The sequence below is a fragment of the Anguilla anguilla genome, chromosome 7 (assembly GCF_013347855.1).
Source record: "Anguilla anguilla isolate fAngAng1 chromosome 7, fAngAng1.pri, whole genome shotgun sequence".
Classification (NCBI taxonomy): Eukaryota; Metazoa; Chordata; class Actinopteri; order Anguilliformes; family Anguillidae; genus Anguilla; species Anguilla anguilla.
In genome coordinates this window covers 54206212-54221243 of record NC_049207.1, presented here as the reverse complement: position 1 = coordinate 54221243, position 15032 = coordinate 54206212, and the positions used below count along the sequence as shown (strand labels likewise).

Below are 15032 nucleotides of genomic sequence, written 5' to 3'. Positions count from 1 at the left end.
GCATTCCTGAGCAGAGGAGGCTGAATAGCATTGCCTTGCTGGACTTTGATAAACATTCCTGTGGGGAAGATTGAAATTTTCATGTGAATTCATGGGTCTCTGTGCTGGCAGATACACGATTTGTGTGAGGGTGTTTTGCGGGTGGGCCGAGGGTATCTGATCGGAACGGAGGGGGGTTTGGCTTTATTTGAGTTTTAGTTAAAATTGGCCGCCAAGGCCGTTCTGAGAATCAGAATGAGGTTCTCCTTTCAGTCTGCGGCTCGGACTCTTTTTTTGACTCAAATGTTTGTGTATGGAATTCAAACCCTAACGCTTGGTATAAAGACAACCTTTCTTGAAAAAAAATTCCATCAGTGAAAATCATCAGGATTTATTTTACTTTTGTATGTTCAATTTAAATGCATTTTTGAATACGTCCGTGAGTCGGAATAATGAATTTTTTGCACCGATGCAGTGGATTCGTGTAATTACGTTAGCACGTTTGTGCTAGCGCGCGTGTTCGTGTGCTTATATTAGCGCGCAAAAAGCAACCGCTTGGAGTCACTGCCTACCTTAATGAACTTCAGGGAAATGCCGGCGGAACATTTTGTACATTTTGCAATTTAATATCCCCGTGCTGTCTCAGCAGAGCCAGCGGCCTAATTGCTAAATTAACCAGAATCAATCAGAGAAAAGCAGCCTTGATGTGTTTTGGATTCCATTTTAAGCCGAGGCAGAGGGTGACGGGTATAAATTCTGTTTCATTAAGACTGATCCCCCCTCGCCGGGCCCCTGATAGGCGTCCCAGACCCAGACTCATTAGAAAAAATTAGGCTGGGTGAGCAGCGCTATCCTCACAAGGTCACTGGCTGGTATTCCCCATATGAGGAAATGCATCAAACGCATTTGGTCCCAGTGCGCTGTTTTTTTTCCTTGATTACAGCATAGTGCTACTGTGTAGTCTTACAGTGCTGTGTTTTATCTAAAAAGTGGTGTTTTATATTGTATAATATTTATATAATATAAAATATTATATAAAAGCAGAGCAAAATAAATATATAATAACCCAAAAAGTTTAATATTTTTTATTAATTTTGAAAAATATTTATTTTGGATTATGCAAAGTATGTGGACTCCTGACATACATCAGGTGTTGGATGGAGTTGAGGTCAGGGCTCTGTGCAGGACTGTCAAGTTTTTCCACACTGATCTTAACAAAACCATTTCTATATGGACCTCGCTGAGTGCCCAGGGGGCATTGTCATGCTGAAACAGGAAAGGGCCTTCCCCAAACTGCTGGGGAAGCACTGAATCATCTAGAATGTCACTGTATGCTGTAGCATTAAGACTTGCCTTCACTGGAACCTAGGGGCCTAGCCCAGACATTGAAAAACAGCCCCAGACCCAGGGAGTGTCCAGATAATTTTGGTTAGTGTATAATCATGTATGCCATGTTTTGGCCCTTGCAGTAAAGGCTTTCTGGACCTTCCCCGAAAGAAAGTTTTTTTTTTTTTTTTTTTTTTTTGGGTCTTGAGAGTTGACTTGTCAGCTTACTGTACACAATCAAAAGAGACGAGACTCAATTTCATGCGTCATAAACGCTGTGAGGCCCCCCCCCCCCCCCCCCCACAGACGACGGGATGAGCCGTCTCCCTCCAAGCGTTGCGTTAGCGGCAGGGAGAAGAAAAAAAAAAAACCCTCTTCCTGAAGCAAACTACGAGAAGATCTAAAGGATATAATTCCTAACGCGTGTGAATTTATTTCCCCCGATTCTGGAGTGAAGGCAAAATCCTTTCATTTCTGAATGAGCTTTAAGTACATTATTCGCCATGAGTATTCCCTAAAAATAAAAATAAAAAAGAAAATTTTTCTCACGTACCGTAAGGATCCAAGCCGAAGCAGCAGCTCTCCTGTCATTTCACTTGGTATCTTAGTACCATAATTAATATTGAAATATTCCCCCTCCTTTCTGTGCGACTATACCTCTAATTTAAAGCCTGTGGTCGCATAGCTTGCTTTCACACCTATGAAATGTAAAAATAACTTACCTGTGAATTGAACCATTCCTGTCAGGACAAATTTGCTCAATTCTAACCTTCAGAAGTTAACTTTGAAAATAACCAAGAAAGGCTGAGAGCCATTTTTATTTAGTCTGTTTCCTAGCTAATGACTGATGGCGTCATACTTCATTTAATCCTGCGGTGGTAGGTGTTTACCAACAACAGGAAGAAGATGCTTATTATGTGCAGATCTAATGCACAGCAAGGGGGATAAATTTGAAACGTGTGAATGATACTGGGCTACCTAGGCAGTAAGCAGTAGTCGGTATTGATCAGGAGACTTCCAGGCCATTTATTACCCAAGATACATGCCCTCCTCCTCCTCTTGGCTATCCTGGGCTTGGGGGCAAGCCTACAGTACTACTGTATCAAGCGTTAGCCAACTAGCTGTCAGCCCAGGTTAATACCCTGTAGAAATGCCCCTGGCTTGCCTGAGGAACAGGTGACCTACAGGTAAGGCCAGGCACTGTCGATGCTATCGTTGTTCCCCTGGTTGGAAAGAGAACAAAGACCAGGTGCTCCAGGCCTGTTTCATTTTTCAGTGGCTGACTGATTGCTGTACGCCCATATGGTAACTACAGTTATTTTGATAATACAGCAGATTGATTAAAAACACACACACAAAGTCTTCCCCATGGAATTTGTATGAAACCTTGTATTAATGTACTATGAAGTGCTGTACTTTTAAGAAATCATATTCTCAATTCTAATCCCTTGTCATCCTGGGACACGGACCATGTTTTTGTGTGCATTTTTTATTTCTCCTTGCTATTTGTGACTAGTTGCTCCTGATAACTATCGAAAGTAAGCAATGCCTTTGAATGGGAAGTAGTTTAACAAGTTGGCTTACCCCGGATAACTGTGTAAATAAATTTGCTATTTTGTCACCTTCCCTCTGTCCTAGAATTACCAGATTATTATTTAATGGACTCTGTTAATAATCTATGCCAATATCGCATTGCTTTTAGGCTACAGTTGAATATAGTGCTGCAGTGAGCGTCAACTGCAGCCAAAATGCACATTAGCAAGCGCTGCCCCTTGTGAAAAGCTGTTTTTTTTATTGTTTTTTTTTGACTGGCACCATTTTGGCTTCTGGCATGTGGCCTCGAGTCCAGCGACTCTGTTCGCGTGGGCGCTCCGCACTGACTGAAGTCCTCTCGACAGGACCCGGCCATGCGCGCGCTGTCCACCCCTTTCTGCGACGGGTACACTCGAGCCCTCGCCGAGCCGTTTCACCACGCCTCCCCCGTCGCGCTCCAGCGCGTTCGCTCAATGCGGCGCAGCCGTGAGCGGCTGAACCGAGCCGCTCCTTTTATTGCCGGCGGGGCTGCTGGGAGCTGGGCGCGGTCTGCTCACCGCTTCACTGCGTGGGGAGTCCAGTCCACCTGAACGTCCCTGCCCTCTTGTGCCTGTGCGATCATACCTGGAGCTACAGCCAGTCCACAGTGTCCTGCTATCCACTGTCCCCTCTGAAATTTTAAACATTATTATTATTATTATTATTATCATCCATCCATTATCTATACCTGCTTACCCACACTAAAGGCAAGGAACCCATCCCAGTGTGCATTGGCCGCCAATCTATCGCAGGGCATTATTATTATTATTATTATTATTATTCCATTAATTGGTCCCATTGACTGTTGGAAACCTTGTATTCCATCTCAGAAGGTGGAAGCAGACAGGACTGTGGGAAGCTATTCCAGTTTATCCATGGTGAACACCCAGTTTTAAATTATATGGTTAAAGCGACCTCTGCTTGCGGTTAAATTTGAAAAGATATCTGGTGCGATCCTTTGCTTTCCATACCACCTCGCATGCATCTTTTGCTCGCCGAGCGTGAACGGACAATTTTCGAGCGACTTGTCATTTTTCCCGGGGTAAAGTTGAGAGGAAGAGGGGAAAAAAAGCTCGATTTGCTGGTTTTCAAATCCCCGGACGGACCGAGAGCAGATTTGGGAAAGGAAATATGTGTGCTCTCTGCCGTGGCGTGTCTCGCTTTGTAAAGAAGTGGTTCGGTGATATTTTTTCCCCGTGAATCTCTTTCTCTGCCTGATCCGGGCCCGTGGGGCTGGTGTGCAGAGCCCGCAGAGTTTTTAACGCATTTCCTTCCGTTTAGATGTCCGGAGATTAAGCATTCATTTGTTATTGTTTTGTGCCGCGAACGGCTTTGTGTAACTGTGAAAGGTCTCCAAAGGTACAGCACTGCAGGTGTAAACAATGCCAGCTTCAGCTTAAGATATTATCTTTTTCTGTTTGTTTTTTCTCCCCCATTTGTCTAAGGAGTATTTGTATATTGAATCTTTATTTGTGTGTGTGTGTGTGTGCGTGCGCGTGCATGCATGCGCATGCGTGCGCCTGTGTGTGTGTGTGTGTGTGTGTGTGTGTGTGTTCAGGAGTAAACCATGATGTGATACACGCATGACTGGGGTGGTAATGCATACTGATATGGAACTTTCTTTGTAAGTGAAAAGGATTTTCACCATGCAGTTAATAGTAGCCTACATCGATAGTACCGCGGCATGCCAGCGAGAATAAAAATCCCATATTCTTCCCGTTCCAAAGGACCCAGGTCTGCAGTGGTGTGAACTCCGAGCCCCAGGATTCAACGCTGAGTCTTAGGCTATTTCCCCCAGGGCTGGAGAGATATGAATGCGCGCCGTGCTTCTTGTTTTATGGTAATGCCCCAGATCGCTCGCGCGGGCAATGAAACTGCAGCCGAAGTGATCACCCGTCCTGGGGTTTCTGCTGCAAGTACAATCGGACCGATGCCAATAAATAAATAAATGGATGGATAAATGGATGGAATGGAGTAGAGTTGAATGGAATTGAAGGGAATGGAATTGAATGGTTTGAACCAGTATTAATAAATAATAATATTAGTTTTCTATTTGTCTTTCAGGCATTTTTTTAAAAGAATAATGTGAGTAATTATATTGGAAGTCGTCCGCCAGTGCTTGTCAGCGAGGGTGAGGCGGATTAGAATTCAGCGGTCGAAATGTCTGGGAGATCAATAGAGACAGCGGCGCTGTCTTTGAATTATACTGGACTATCATACCGGATTATACCGGACGATTATAATGGACGATTATACCGGACGATTATACTGGACGATTATACTGGACGGTTATACTGGCCGATTACACTGGACTATTTTACTGGACGATTATACTGGACGATTATACTGGACTATTACACTGGACTATTATACTGGCCGATTACACTGGACTATTAAACTGGGCTATTACACTGGCCGATTACACTGGACTATTACACTGGACTATTATGCTGGACGGCTCTGTGCTGTGGCTGGGCACCGCTGAGTCGGTCTCACGCAGGAAACCTTGCAGCGGTACCAGGTCACAGTGTGATAAATACAGCACAGAGGAAGGCCTCGCTGTGGCCGTACGTTCTGCTAGGATCCAGATGATAGTCGCTTCGGCTCCTGAGTGAACCCTGTGTGAGAATCTGGATGTAATTATTTTTCCTTTATATCGTGGCTTTGGGAAATTGACCTTGGCGTTCCACCATTCATCTTTAGAGCAGAAGTTATGATAAAAACTTAACTTTTCTTTTTCTTCTTCCCTCCCTCAGGGATTTTCGTTCGGCCCCAGCGAAGGACACGTGGCCGCCTGGACGGACGGCCTGAGGAGAAGGGACTGGCACGACAGCGAAAGCATCAGACGGGAGGAAATGCGCGTGGGTACGTAAAAAAGAGAGAAATCCTCCCTCGCTCCAGCCCTCCACCCTCTGTTCCACAAATTGGGCCTGAAACAAATTTTTTTTCCCTCATTTTCAGCCTTTTTTAAGTCACATTTTTGTCACAGTTTGGAAACGGCTCGTCGTGCTTACAAGCCCGCCTCACTGCCACAGTTCCCTCGGTGCTGGTCCAGTGTGTCAGTGTGTGTGTCCCCAGGTTCCGGCTATTTTTCGCTTTGTGCAGAGCTGGCCCAGCCAGACTGGCAAGTGGCCAATCAGTGAGAGAGGCCCTGTGTACTGAGGTGGGGAGAATCCTGTGGACTGAAACCTTCACCTCTCCAAGCCAATTACGCCCCCCTCCCACCCCCGCTGACTACCACAGTCGGGGGCGGGGAGGGTATTTTGGGTTCTAAGATGCGGGGTGCATCATTACGGTGAGACTTGGCAATTTAGCAGGACAAGCCGGCAGTGTAGTATAATGGGTAAGCTGGTCTTGTAACCAAAAGCTCACAGGTTTGATTCTCAGGTATGACCCTGCCGTTGTACCCTTGAGCTACTTAACCAGCATTGCTTCTGTATGTATCCAGCTGTATAAAATGGATGCCATGTAAGTGCTACATGAAATGTTGTGTAAGTCACTCTGGATAAGAGCGTCAGCTAAATGCCTGTAATGTAATGTACGGCGGACTCTCGAACATAAAATCTGCAATACTGTAAGTGGTCCAGACGCGTAAGTATCTTGAGTCGCCGGACCAGACGGCCATATACATGTCCTCCGCCTAAATATTTATCCGCCTTATATTACCCCACTAAAGCCAGCTCTGAGGACTGGGGAATAATTCCTGTGGCGTCTGAAGACGGGCGATACCGGTCCGCATCCCCTCCTCGGTGTCGGAGGGTAACGAGCGGGCCGGTTTTTGGATTTACGGCGCGCCGTTGCGGTGCGCGGACGCGGCTCGCCCTTCTGGTTACGCTAAAACCCATCTCGCTCCGCGTGACCTTTCTGTGATTGGTGGTCGCCCGAGGCCTGTACAGGAAGAGGTTGCTGAGGCGGTAAATCAGTTAGAAGCAGGAGAGCCATTTGCGGATTTACAGGGTCATTCACGGCACATTTTACATATTAAGTAATGTATTAAGTCAGCTGTATAAAAGCGCATATTACACACACGTGTATTGATCTAATTGTTTGATTTATTGGGTGCTAAAACACACCCTGTTTGGGGCTAATCAGTTCATATAGGATCTGCCAGAGTTTTAATGCGTGACACAGGCCACTGGCCCTTGTTTCCTGGTTGCTCGGGAACCTGATGTTGCTGCCATGTAGTCGCAATATTATGGCACTGACAAAACACATCTAGCAACATTGTGAGAACATTTCGCGTCCTCTGGGTTGCTTATATCGTCTGAAGAAAGTGATGTTAATTAAGGTGTTCAGGTACAGTGTTCCCTCACAGATAGCAACCCGGAACATTCTCAGAGGGGTTCTTCAATTTTTACGGCTTTTGGAACTAAATTAATTTTGAGAATCATTGCCAAGCTAAATTTTGAATTAAGTAATTATTCACGTTTAATGACCGAAGGGACACGGACCGGACCCGTGGAGACTTCAGATCGCGCCGTGTGTCCCTGAACATGGCTGATTCCATGTAAATGATCTCCGCTGAGTCCTTTGGTGAATGACTCTTGATGATGAAATTCAAGTCATTGTCATTATCATATTTTCAATGTCTGTTAGCGCTTGCAGTACCTGGATTACCTTTCCATTCCAGCAGTGCTGTACGTATGCGGCTTTATACTGATAGCCATATTTGTAGAATTACAAAGCCATTATATCATGGCTGATTAATAATCCTGCCGCTGTTCTTTCACACAATGAAATACTGGAATCCATCATTAGAGGCAAGTTATAAGTGCTTCTTGAAAATAACAACATCCTATGGGATAGCCAGCATGGTTTTCGCAAGGGAAGGTCATTCCTGACAACCGTCTGGTATTCTTTGAGGAAGCTACCAAGTGTTTCGATTATAACAAGGCTTATGATATTATTTACTTAGATTTCCGAAAGGCATTTGATAAGGTGCCACATGAGAAATATGAAGACAACAGGAATTAGAGGAGGTATTTCAGAGTGGATTCAGAACTTGCTACTGGGTAGAATACAAAGAGTAGAAGTAGGAGGAATATTATCTGAGCAGGGAACTGTTGGAAGTGGAGTCCCACAAGGATCAGTGCTGGGACCACTAATCTTCCTCATTTATGTCAATGACCTTGACGGGTAATGTGGAAAGTACATTAGTCAAATGATGATACAAAACTGCTGGGATATATAGCTGAAAGTATTGAGTATAAATGCAAGGAAATAGCCTACTGATTGGAAATACTATAATAAGGACCATAATTTATTTGTTTTATAATGTGAATTTGAATATTTACAGTACAAATACGGTGAGGATACTGAATGAGGTGCAAAAAGGGTGTCACTGTGTTATGAAGTTACACACAGAATTTAAATAAGAAGATAATGATAATGGGGTTGGAAGGCTTTAAACTTGAATGTTCCTTTTCTTGTAAATGATCAGTTTCATTATCCCCAGTCCTGAAAATATCGATAAAGTTATGCATCTATGCCAAATATAGTAATCTCACTGAACAGTTGTTATAATTGTCTGCTAATTTGTCAAACTGTCAATAATTGTGTTGTAAACAAGTCCCCTTGCCCTTACTTAAACAATTGATTTATTTAAGTAACTGATATTGAAAATGTAGATGGGCTGGAATATTTTATATTTTGTGTTTAATTCACGCTTTTTTTGTTGAATATTAAACCAAGAAACAGCTGCTCAGTGGTGTGTGGGTGGGGGTGGGGGGGGGGGGTGGAGGGGGGGCAGTATAGTCATTTAATGATGGCTGTGTGTATGATTCTCTGAGCACATGAGAGATACGGACACAGCACAGCCTTATATTTTACCTAATGATTTGTATATTCAGGTTTGCAGGATAGTTCTCAGAGCAGTGTGAAATAAATAGGCTATTTGTTGCTGTGTGTGGCCCTGTGTGCTGTGGCAGCGTTCCCCTCATTAGTTTTAATGGCAGATATCAATCAGAAAGAAAGAAACAAATCTTTTTTCATTATTTTTCTAAACTCCAAGCGACGCGCGATTTGTGGTCATGCCCAGTTTATTTTAAACCCAGTCGTTTCAAGCGACATGCATCTGTTAGAGATGGAATCAAATCTCAGTATTGAAGGCGGCTAAATTAGGATGCTGTGCCAGCAGTTTAACTAACAGGCTCCCCTACCTAAAGCCATCTATACTCGCATCATTAGAGAGGATAGACCAACATGCACGACAGGAGAAGATAGAATTGTTTTCTCCTAAACCCTGACACTCTTTAGTTGGCATAAGTATTTATTAAACGAAAAGAAATACTTTGAATCGGCTAACATTGTTAAAGCTAAACTTGACTTGACTATCTAGTGGCCCTTCAATCAAGTTATTGCTGTACACAATTCTGCATTTGCATGGATGTGTTTATTTCTGTGATATATGACTTATTCTTTCCATGCACAAAATACTATTGATGTCACCAACTTCAGTTAAATTCAACTTGATTTGTATGGGGCTTTTTACTGAGGCATTGTTACAAAGATGCTTTGGAGAGAAAACAGGAAAAAGTAAAATTGGGGAAGGCTAAGTGCAAACCCACAAACAAGCAGCATTATTTTTATTTGGGGGGGGGGGGGGGGGGGGAGTGTGTGCATTCTTTCTGTTATTTCAGTGGTTGCACACAGAGTAATCATTTCTCAATAATTGTAGATTTTTTTTAACAGTTAATATATTGGAACTGCTCATTCACCATGTTGTGTCTTTTCCTTAAAAAAACTTTAAATAATTGATAAATTAGGGAAATGTTTCTAACATTATAGCTTTTTAATATGCATGCTGTGCACCACAGAACATTTCTCTTTGATGCTTGTAGCTTGTTAAATCGCAGCTCGTGAACCTCGTGTAACTGGATGGAATATTATTCAAATGAAGCCCAAGTTTAGGTTCTCGAGATTTCACCTTTGGGTTATTTATTTATTTATTTATTCATCCCCCCTCCCCCTAACCCTAACCCCAAACCCTAACCCTAGTTGGAGCCCTAACCCTAACCCTAACCCTAGCTCTAACCCTAACCCTAACCCTAACCCTAGTTGGAGCCCTAACCCTAACCCTAACCCTAACTGTAACGCTAATCCTAACCCTAGCTCTAACCCTAACCCTGTTTCTCTAGTGTGCGGCTTGCGCTGTTCTCTTCGATGTCTCTCTCTCTCTCTCTGCGTGTTGCACGGTCAGGCAGCAGTGATTCAGAGGAAACGGAACGTGCTAAATTCTTTGAAGGGTTTGTTAATAAAACAACAAACAGAATAGTGTCAGACTGTGGCCGGATTCTTGTCTGTCAAAAATAGCCCACCCCCCCCCCCCCAAACCTCCTCCACCCTCTCACCCTCATCAGCAATTCACAGGAAGTAGTTTTTTTTGTAAAACAGGGCTCTAGTACTGGACGGCCAGCGTGCATGATGGCTTTTGGCGTTTGCCAAAAAAAAAGGGGGGATTGGCATTTGCTTTTAATTGCGAGTCTGCATTAGGAACAAATTTTGCTTGCTTGAATCCAGGCCAGAGAGAGAATGAACATCCTACATTAATCCAACGTTTGCCCTTAACCATGCCTTACAATGGAACACATTTTTTTTTTCTTCGCTAAAACAGTTTGGAAAGTCAACAAACTGTTTTTGTGAAGTGTGCTGGATATTGTTTTGAGTGTTTCAGCGCTTAAGAGCTCAATACTAAGCAAAATGTCCAGTGTTAATTCAGCTCATGCAACATTTGGTCCCACTCTGGTCCAGAGTTGCTGCAGGCAATTTGGCTCTCCATCCTTGTTGTAGAACTAGCTACAGAAGATACGAAATAAAAGAACCTCTGAAGAAACACGCAGAATTATGAGGTTCACATCTTTATGGCTAATCCATGAAAAAATGCATTTTATATGCACACGCAATTCATTTTTTTTTCCCACTGAAATGCACTGCTGGTTTAGCATTTCTGAATACTCACAGGAGTACTCACACAGCCACTGACTCAGTACAGATGCTAGTGCTAATGCGACTGGTTCTCGCCGGTATATCAAAACGGACGGGTTTGTGTCCTGCGAGCGTCGGCTGCACGCGCAGCTGTCGCTAACGGCCGAAGTGCTGCCGCCGGTCCCCGCCGCCGCGTCTGATTGGCGGCTTTAGCGACACGGGGAATGTCTTTTTCCTACGCGCTGAGGCGTAGCTTTGAGTTACGACGGGCGGCATCGCTGCTGAGTGGCAGTAATGTGCGCTGCCTAACGTCTGCCAGTAACTCAGCCGCTGACACCAGGTCCGGCGGTGAACGTGGGCCTTGGGTTTTTAAGTCTGAGGTGTGTACTGCCTTTATCAGGAGATGAAGGTCAGAGGGGGTTTTTTTATTTATTTTTTTACATGCAGGCTATTTTCATAATGTCATCACTTCAGAAATATGCTTTAAATGTGTGTGCACTCAGTGCTGTAGATGTAATTCTATGCCTTCTCTGGTGTCTGTCATATGTATGGTTGTTGCTAAGTGTACTGCTTGTGTCATTTTCCAATTAAGTGATCATCTTTATTTGATAGAAAAAGACCAAGGTGATAGTGATGTTAGCTCAACAAAAAATGCTTTCAATGTTCAGAAAAGGCAAATTACTCACGTGTTCAAAGCACTGTCTAGCCTATGTCATTAATTAAAACTTGCTAAGTATAGGCCTGCCCGTTTAAAGAATTTATATCTGAATGAGGCCTGCTTACAACAGACAATATTGGCTATCTTAGCTCACACAAATTAAACAAGCTCTATTCCAAAGCAACGCTATCCAGTGTTTCCTAAATTATTTTATGTAACATGGGCCAGTTTTTTCCATCTTACCAACTGAAGAGAATGTGGTCATTCAAAGTTAGTGTCACATCATAGTGACAAACAACAAAAATTGCCTCATGGAAGATGTCATCGTTTAAATAAACAGTTTAAACAGCTGATGAGCTGGTTTCAAACAGCCTTGTTTTTAAACCAGTCCATAATTACATCCCTTAGTTATTTAATGTGGAAGAAAAAAAAAGAAAAAGAAATCACTTTATTTGTAAATCAATGTTAAGGGAGGCTGTTGTGCACTTCCAAACAATCAAACCTGAAGTAGCCGAAAATTGAAATTGATTCAGGTCAGTGTTCAATATGAGATAAAATTTCATTCAAGTTCAAAATGCCGGACTTGGGCATAACAAAATGACACTCTTTAGTTCACATATTCCTAATGCAGTTGAATGAAGTGATTCATGGTTCATTGTCAAGTGGCATGTTTATCAGTTGAGACACTGGGATCAAAGTCTGTTATAAAATATTTCATTTCTGTCTCAAGAACTGTTTCATACTTTTAAAAAAGATCACTTTGAAGGAACATACCTCCACTTGAAATTGATGAAATTCTGTGATTCCCTTCATTCCTTTGTCATACAGTATGATGCATTCCACCAAAAAAAAAAACAAAAAGAACAGAATTTCCACCTGTTTGTCTTTTAAGGTAAAGGTGAACAAGGAAAGCCGTACCCGCTCAGCGAGGACGAGTGCGACGACTCCGCGTACAAGGAGAACGGCTTCAACATCTACGTCAGCGACAACATCGCCCTGGACCGGTCCCTGCCAGACATCCGGCACCCGAAGTGAGCTCGTCGTAAAAAACCGTCTGCTCCTGGGGTTTCAGGTTCCCTGTGTGTGTGTGTGTGTGTGTGTGTGTGTGTGTGTGTGTGTGTGTGTGTGTGTGTGTGTGTGTGTCTGTGTGTGTGTGTGTGTAAGGGTGAACCCGGCGGCCATTTTTAACGGCCGCCGGACCGGCTGCGTGGCGGATGCGACCCGGGAGCCGTAATGCATACCGACAATAATGGAAATTAAAATGTCCGCCGTAAATCCGTAGCGTTCCCGTGTTGATTTATGCGCCGGGCGGACGACAGGGCTCTGTACGGGGAGCACGGGCGCCACGCCCTCCTCTGCGCTCCAGATCAAAGGTGCTGGGTCTAATTGGCGCCGCTGCTTGATCCGCTGCATTAAAAGCAATTAGGGCTGTTGCATGGAATTTTCCTGATGGGGCCTTTGATAGACCGACGCCGAATTATTCTCACGTGAAGGAGCTGCGGAGTGCGAATTGATTGTTTGATGGAGTGCTGCTCCCGAACCATGCCATCAACTTCTCTTACAAAACCTTTTTTTTTTTTTTTTTTTTTTTTAAGATTTCTTTAATACGTTTTCAAATGAGTTGAAAATTATTTAATGTTACGGTAGAGAAGAACCGTGGTCTGGGTTTTGCGATTTACAACAGATGAAACAGAAGACAATTTTCCATGCATCACAAATGGATAAGAAGAGAGAGAGAGAGAGGACGAGAGAGAGAGAGAGACAGAGAGACAGACAGACAGACATACTCAATTTGCAGCAATAATCTAGTTTGTAAAATTTTAAATACCAACCTTATTCAAATTTGCATAGTGCTCTTGACATTGTTCTTGTCATTTGCCATTTTCTGTCCATGACATTGTTTTGCACGTATATAATTATCGCTGAGCACATTCACTCCACCTTATCAAGGGGACTAGGGGGTCATTATCAAGATGAAATGCTGCAATTATTCCTACAGAATAATGATTTTCAAATATGCATGTAAGACCTATATAGTGACACGCACACCTTTCAAGGTACTGGTCGTAATATACAATCAGGAATGTGTCCTGAACACATCAAGCGTGTATGTGGGTCTCTCCAATTCACCCACACACACACAAACACACACACACACTCACACTCATAAACTCTCTCTCACACACACTCATAAACTCTCTCTCTCGCACACACACACTTTTTCTCTCTCAGACACACACACACACACTCACACTTACACACCCTTGTGGTTGTAATATAACCTGATTGCTATTGTCACAGCACTTGTTCCAGAAAATACAAAAAAACAAGAGAGTAACAGAGGAGAGCAGTTTGAGGCCTGATTGTTTCTCTTAAGTGCTGCAGGCTGGTGTTACCCCTTGCTGAAATTTACTTGTGTTTATTATGCCTTACCCAGGGTCCTTTTCCTTTCTTGTTACTAAAAACATCAGATTTAATGGCGGGCAGCTTTGTTCTCGTTTAATGGTTTATAAATGCTCCTGGTGTTCCGTGCCCAATCAGAAACGCTGCTTGTAAGGAGTGCCTGAATCCGAGACTCAGCACGAACTGGCCCGGCGGTTTGAAGCCAGGAAGTGGCAGCTGATTAGTGAATCACAGTTTTTTTCAGGTCTGAGAACGGAAAGACATTCATTTCAATGTATGTGTGCTGGTGTGTCAGGCCTCAGGTATACTCTTAAAAAAGCCATCCAATGGTACAGTAACAGTGCAGTGAGAAGAGAGAAGGTTAATACAACAGGACACATTACAGGAAGCTGTTATTAGTTATACTCTTCTCATGTTGTACAGTTTTAATCAGTAAATGTTTTATCAGGATTTGGAAAATTTCACGTGGAATTAAAAACTCATAATTCACAGTTCATAATTTGCGGTTCACTTGATCTTCATCGCGGGATATGGCCGTAGCTGTATGATATTTACACATAAAAAAGTTCCAGAGTGATGGATAAATGTCAGAGCAAGACAAAAACAGCCATAGGCCAAATTCCCATGAGCCTTTGCAGCCAGCATGAAGGGACGGCCAAAATGGCTGAAAAGGATGCTTCTGGTATGGATGTAGAGAAGTAAGCGGAGCACGGCAGTTTCAAACCTTTGTTTGACTTACATTATTGTGGACCTCACAAGCAGAGTGATTTTAGTGAGCAATTACCTTCCGTACACATCTGTGGAGAAATGACTCATCAAGAGGTTCTACAATGCGGTGTGCGCAAGTTCCTGCAGAAAGACCCCCTTTCATTTGCCTGCCTGGCTTAATGTGTAATCAGAATTCAGAAGCATGAACCGCAACAGCTTTATCCACTGGTACTTTGTCTTAGCTTTCAAATCAAATTTCTCCCAGATCAGAAAGGGGAAATTGGCCACATGAACTCCTCAAAACAAAGAACAAAATGCATGTAGGACACGGAGAAAATCCTTTTTTTGACAATTGGGTGGTTTGAAAAGCTTGAATAAGAACACACTTTAAGCCCCCTATTGAAGTACAAAATAGAATTTTTGTATCTTTTATAAAGCTATTTAAGAGACACATGGATTCTGC

General features: G+C 43.2%; 1 protein-coding gene across 1 annotated transcript in view; it reads left to right on the top strand.

Annotated features, from left to right (window-relative positions):
• LOC118231189 (polypeptide N-acetylgalactosaminyltransferase-like 6) overlaps positions 1-15032 on the top strand; it is a 148596-nt gene that overhangs the window by 35218 nt on the left and 98346 nt on the right. The window contains exons 3-4 of the mRNA XM_035424788.1: positions 5634-5742; positions 12351-12489. Of these exons, the coding sequence (XP_035280679.1) occupies positions 5634-5742; positions 12351-12489 (248 nt within the window). The remainder of the gene's footprint in view (positions 1-5633; positions 5743-12350; positions 12490-15032) is intronic.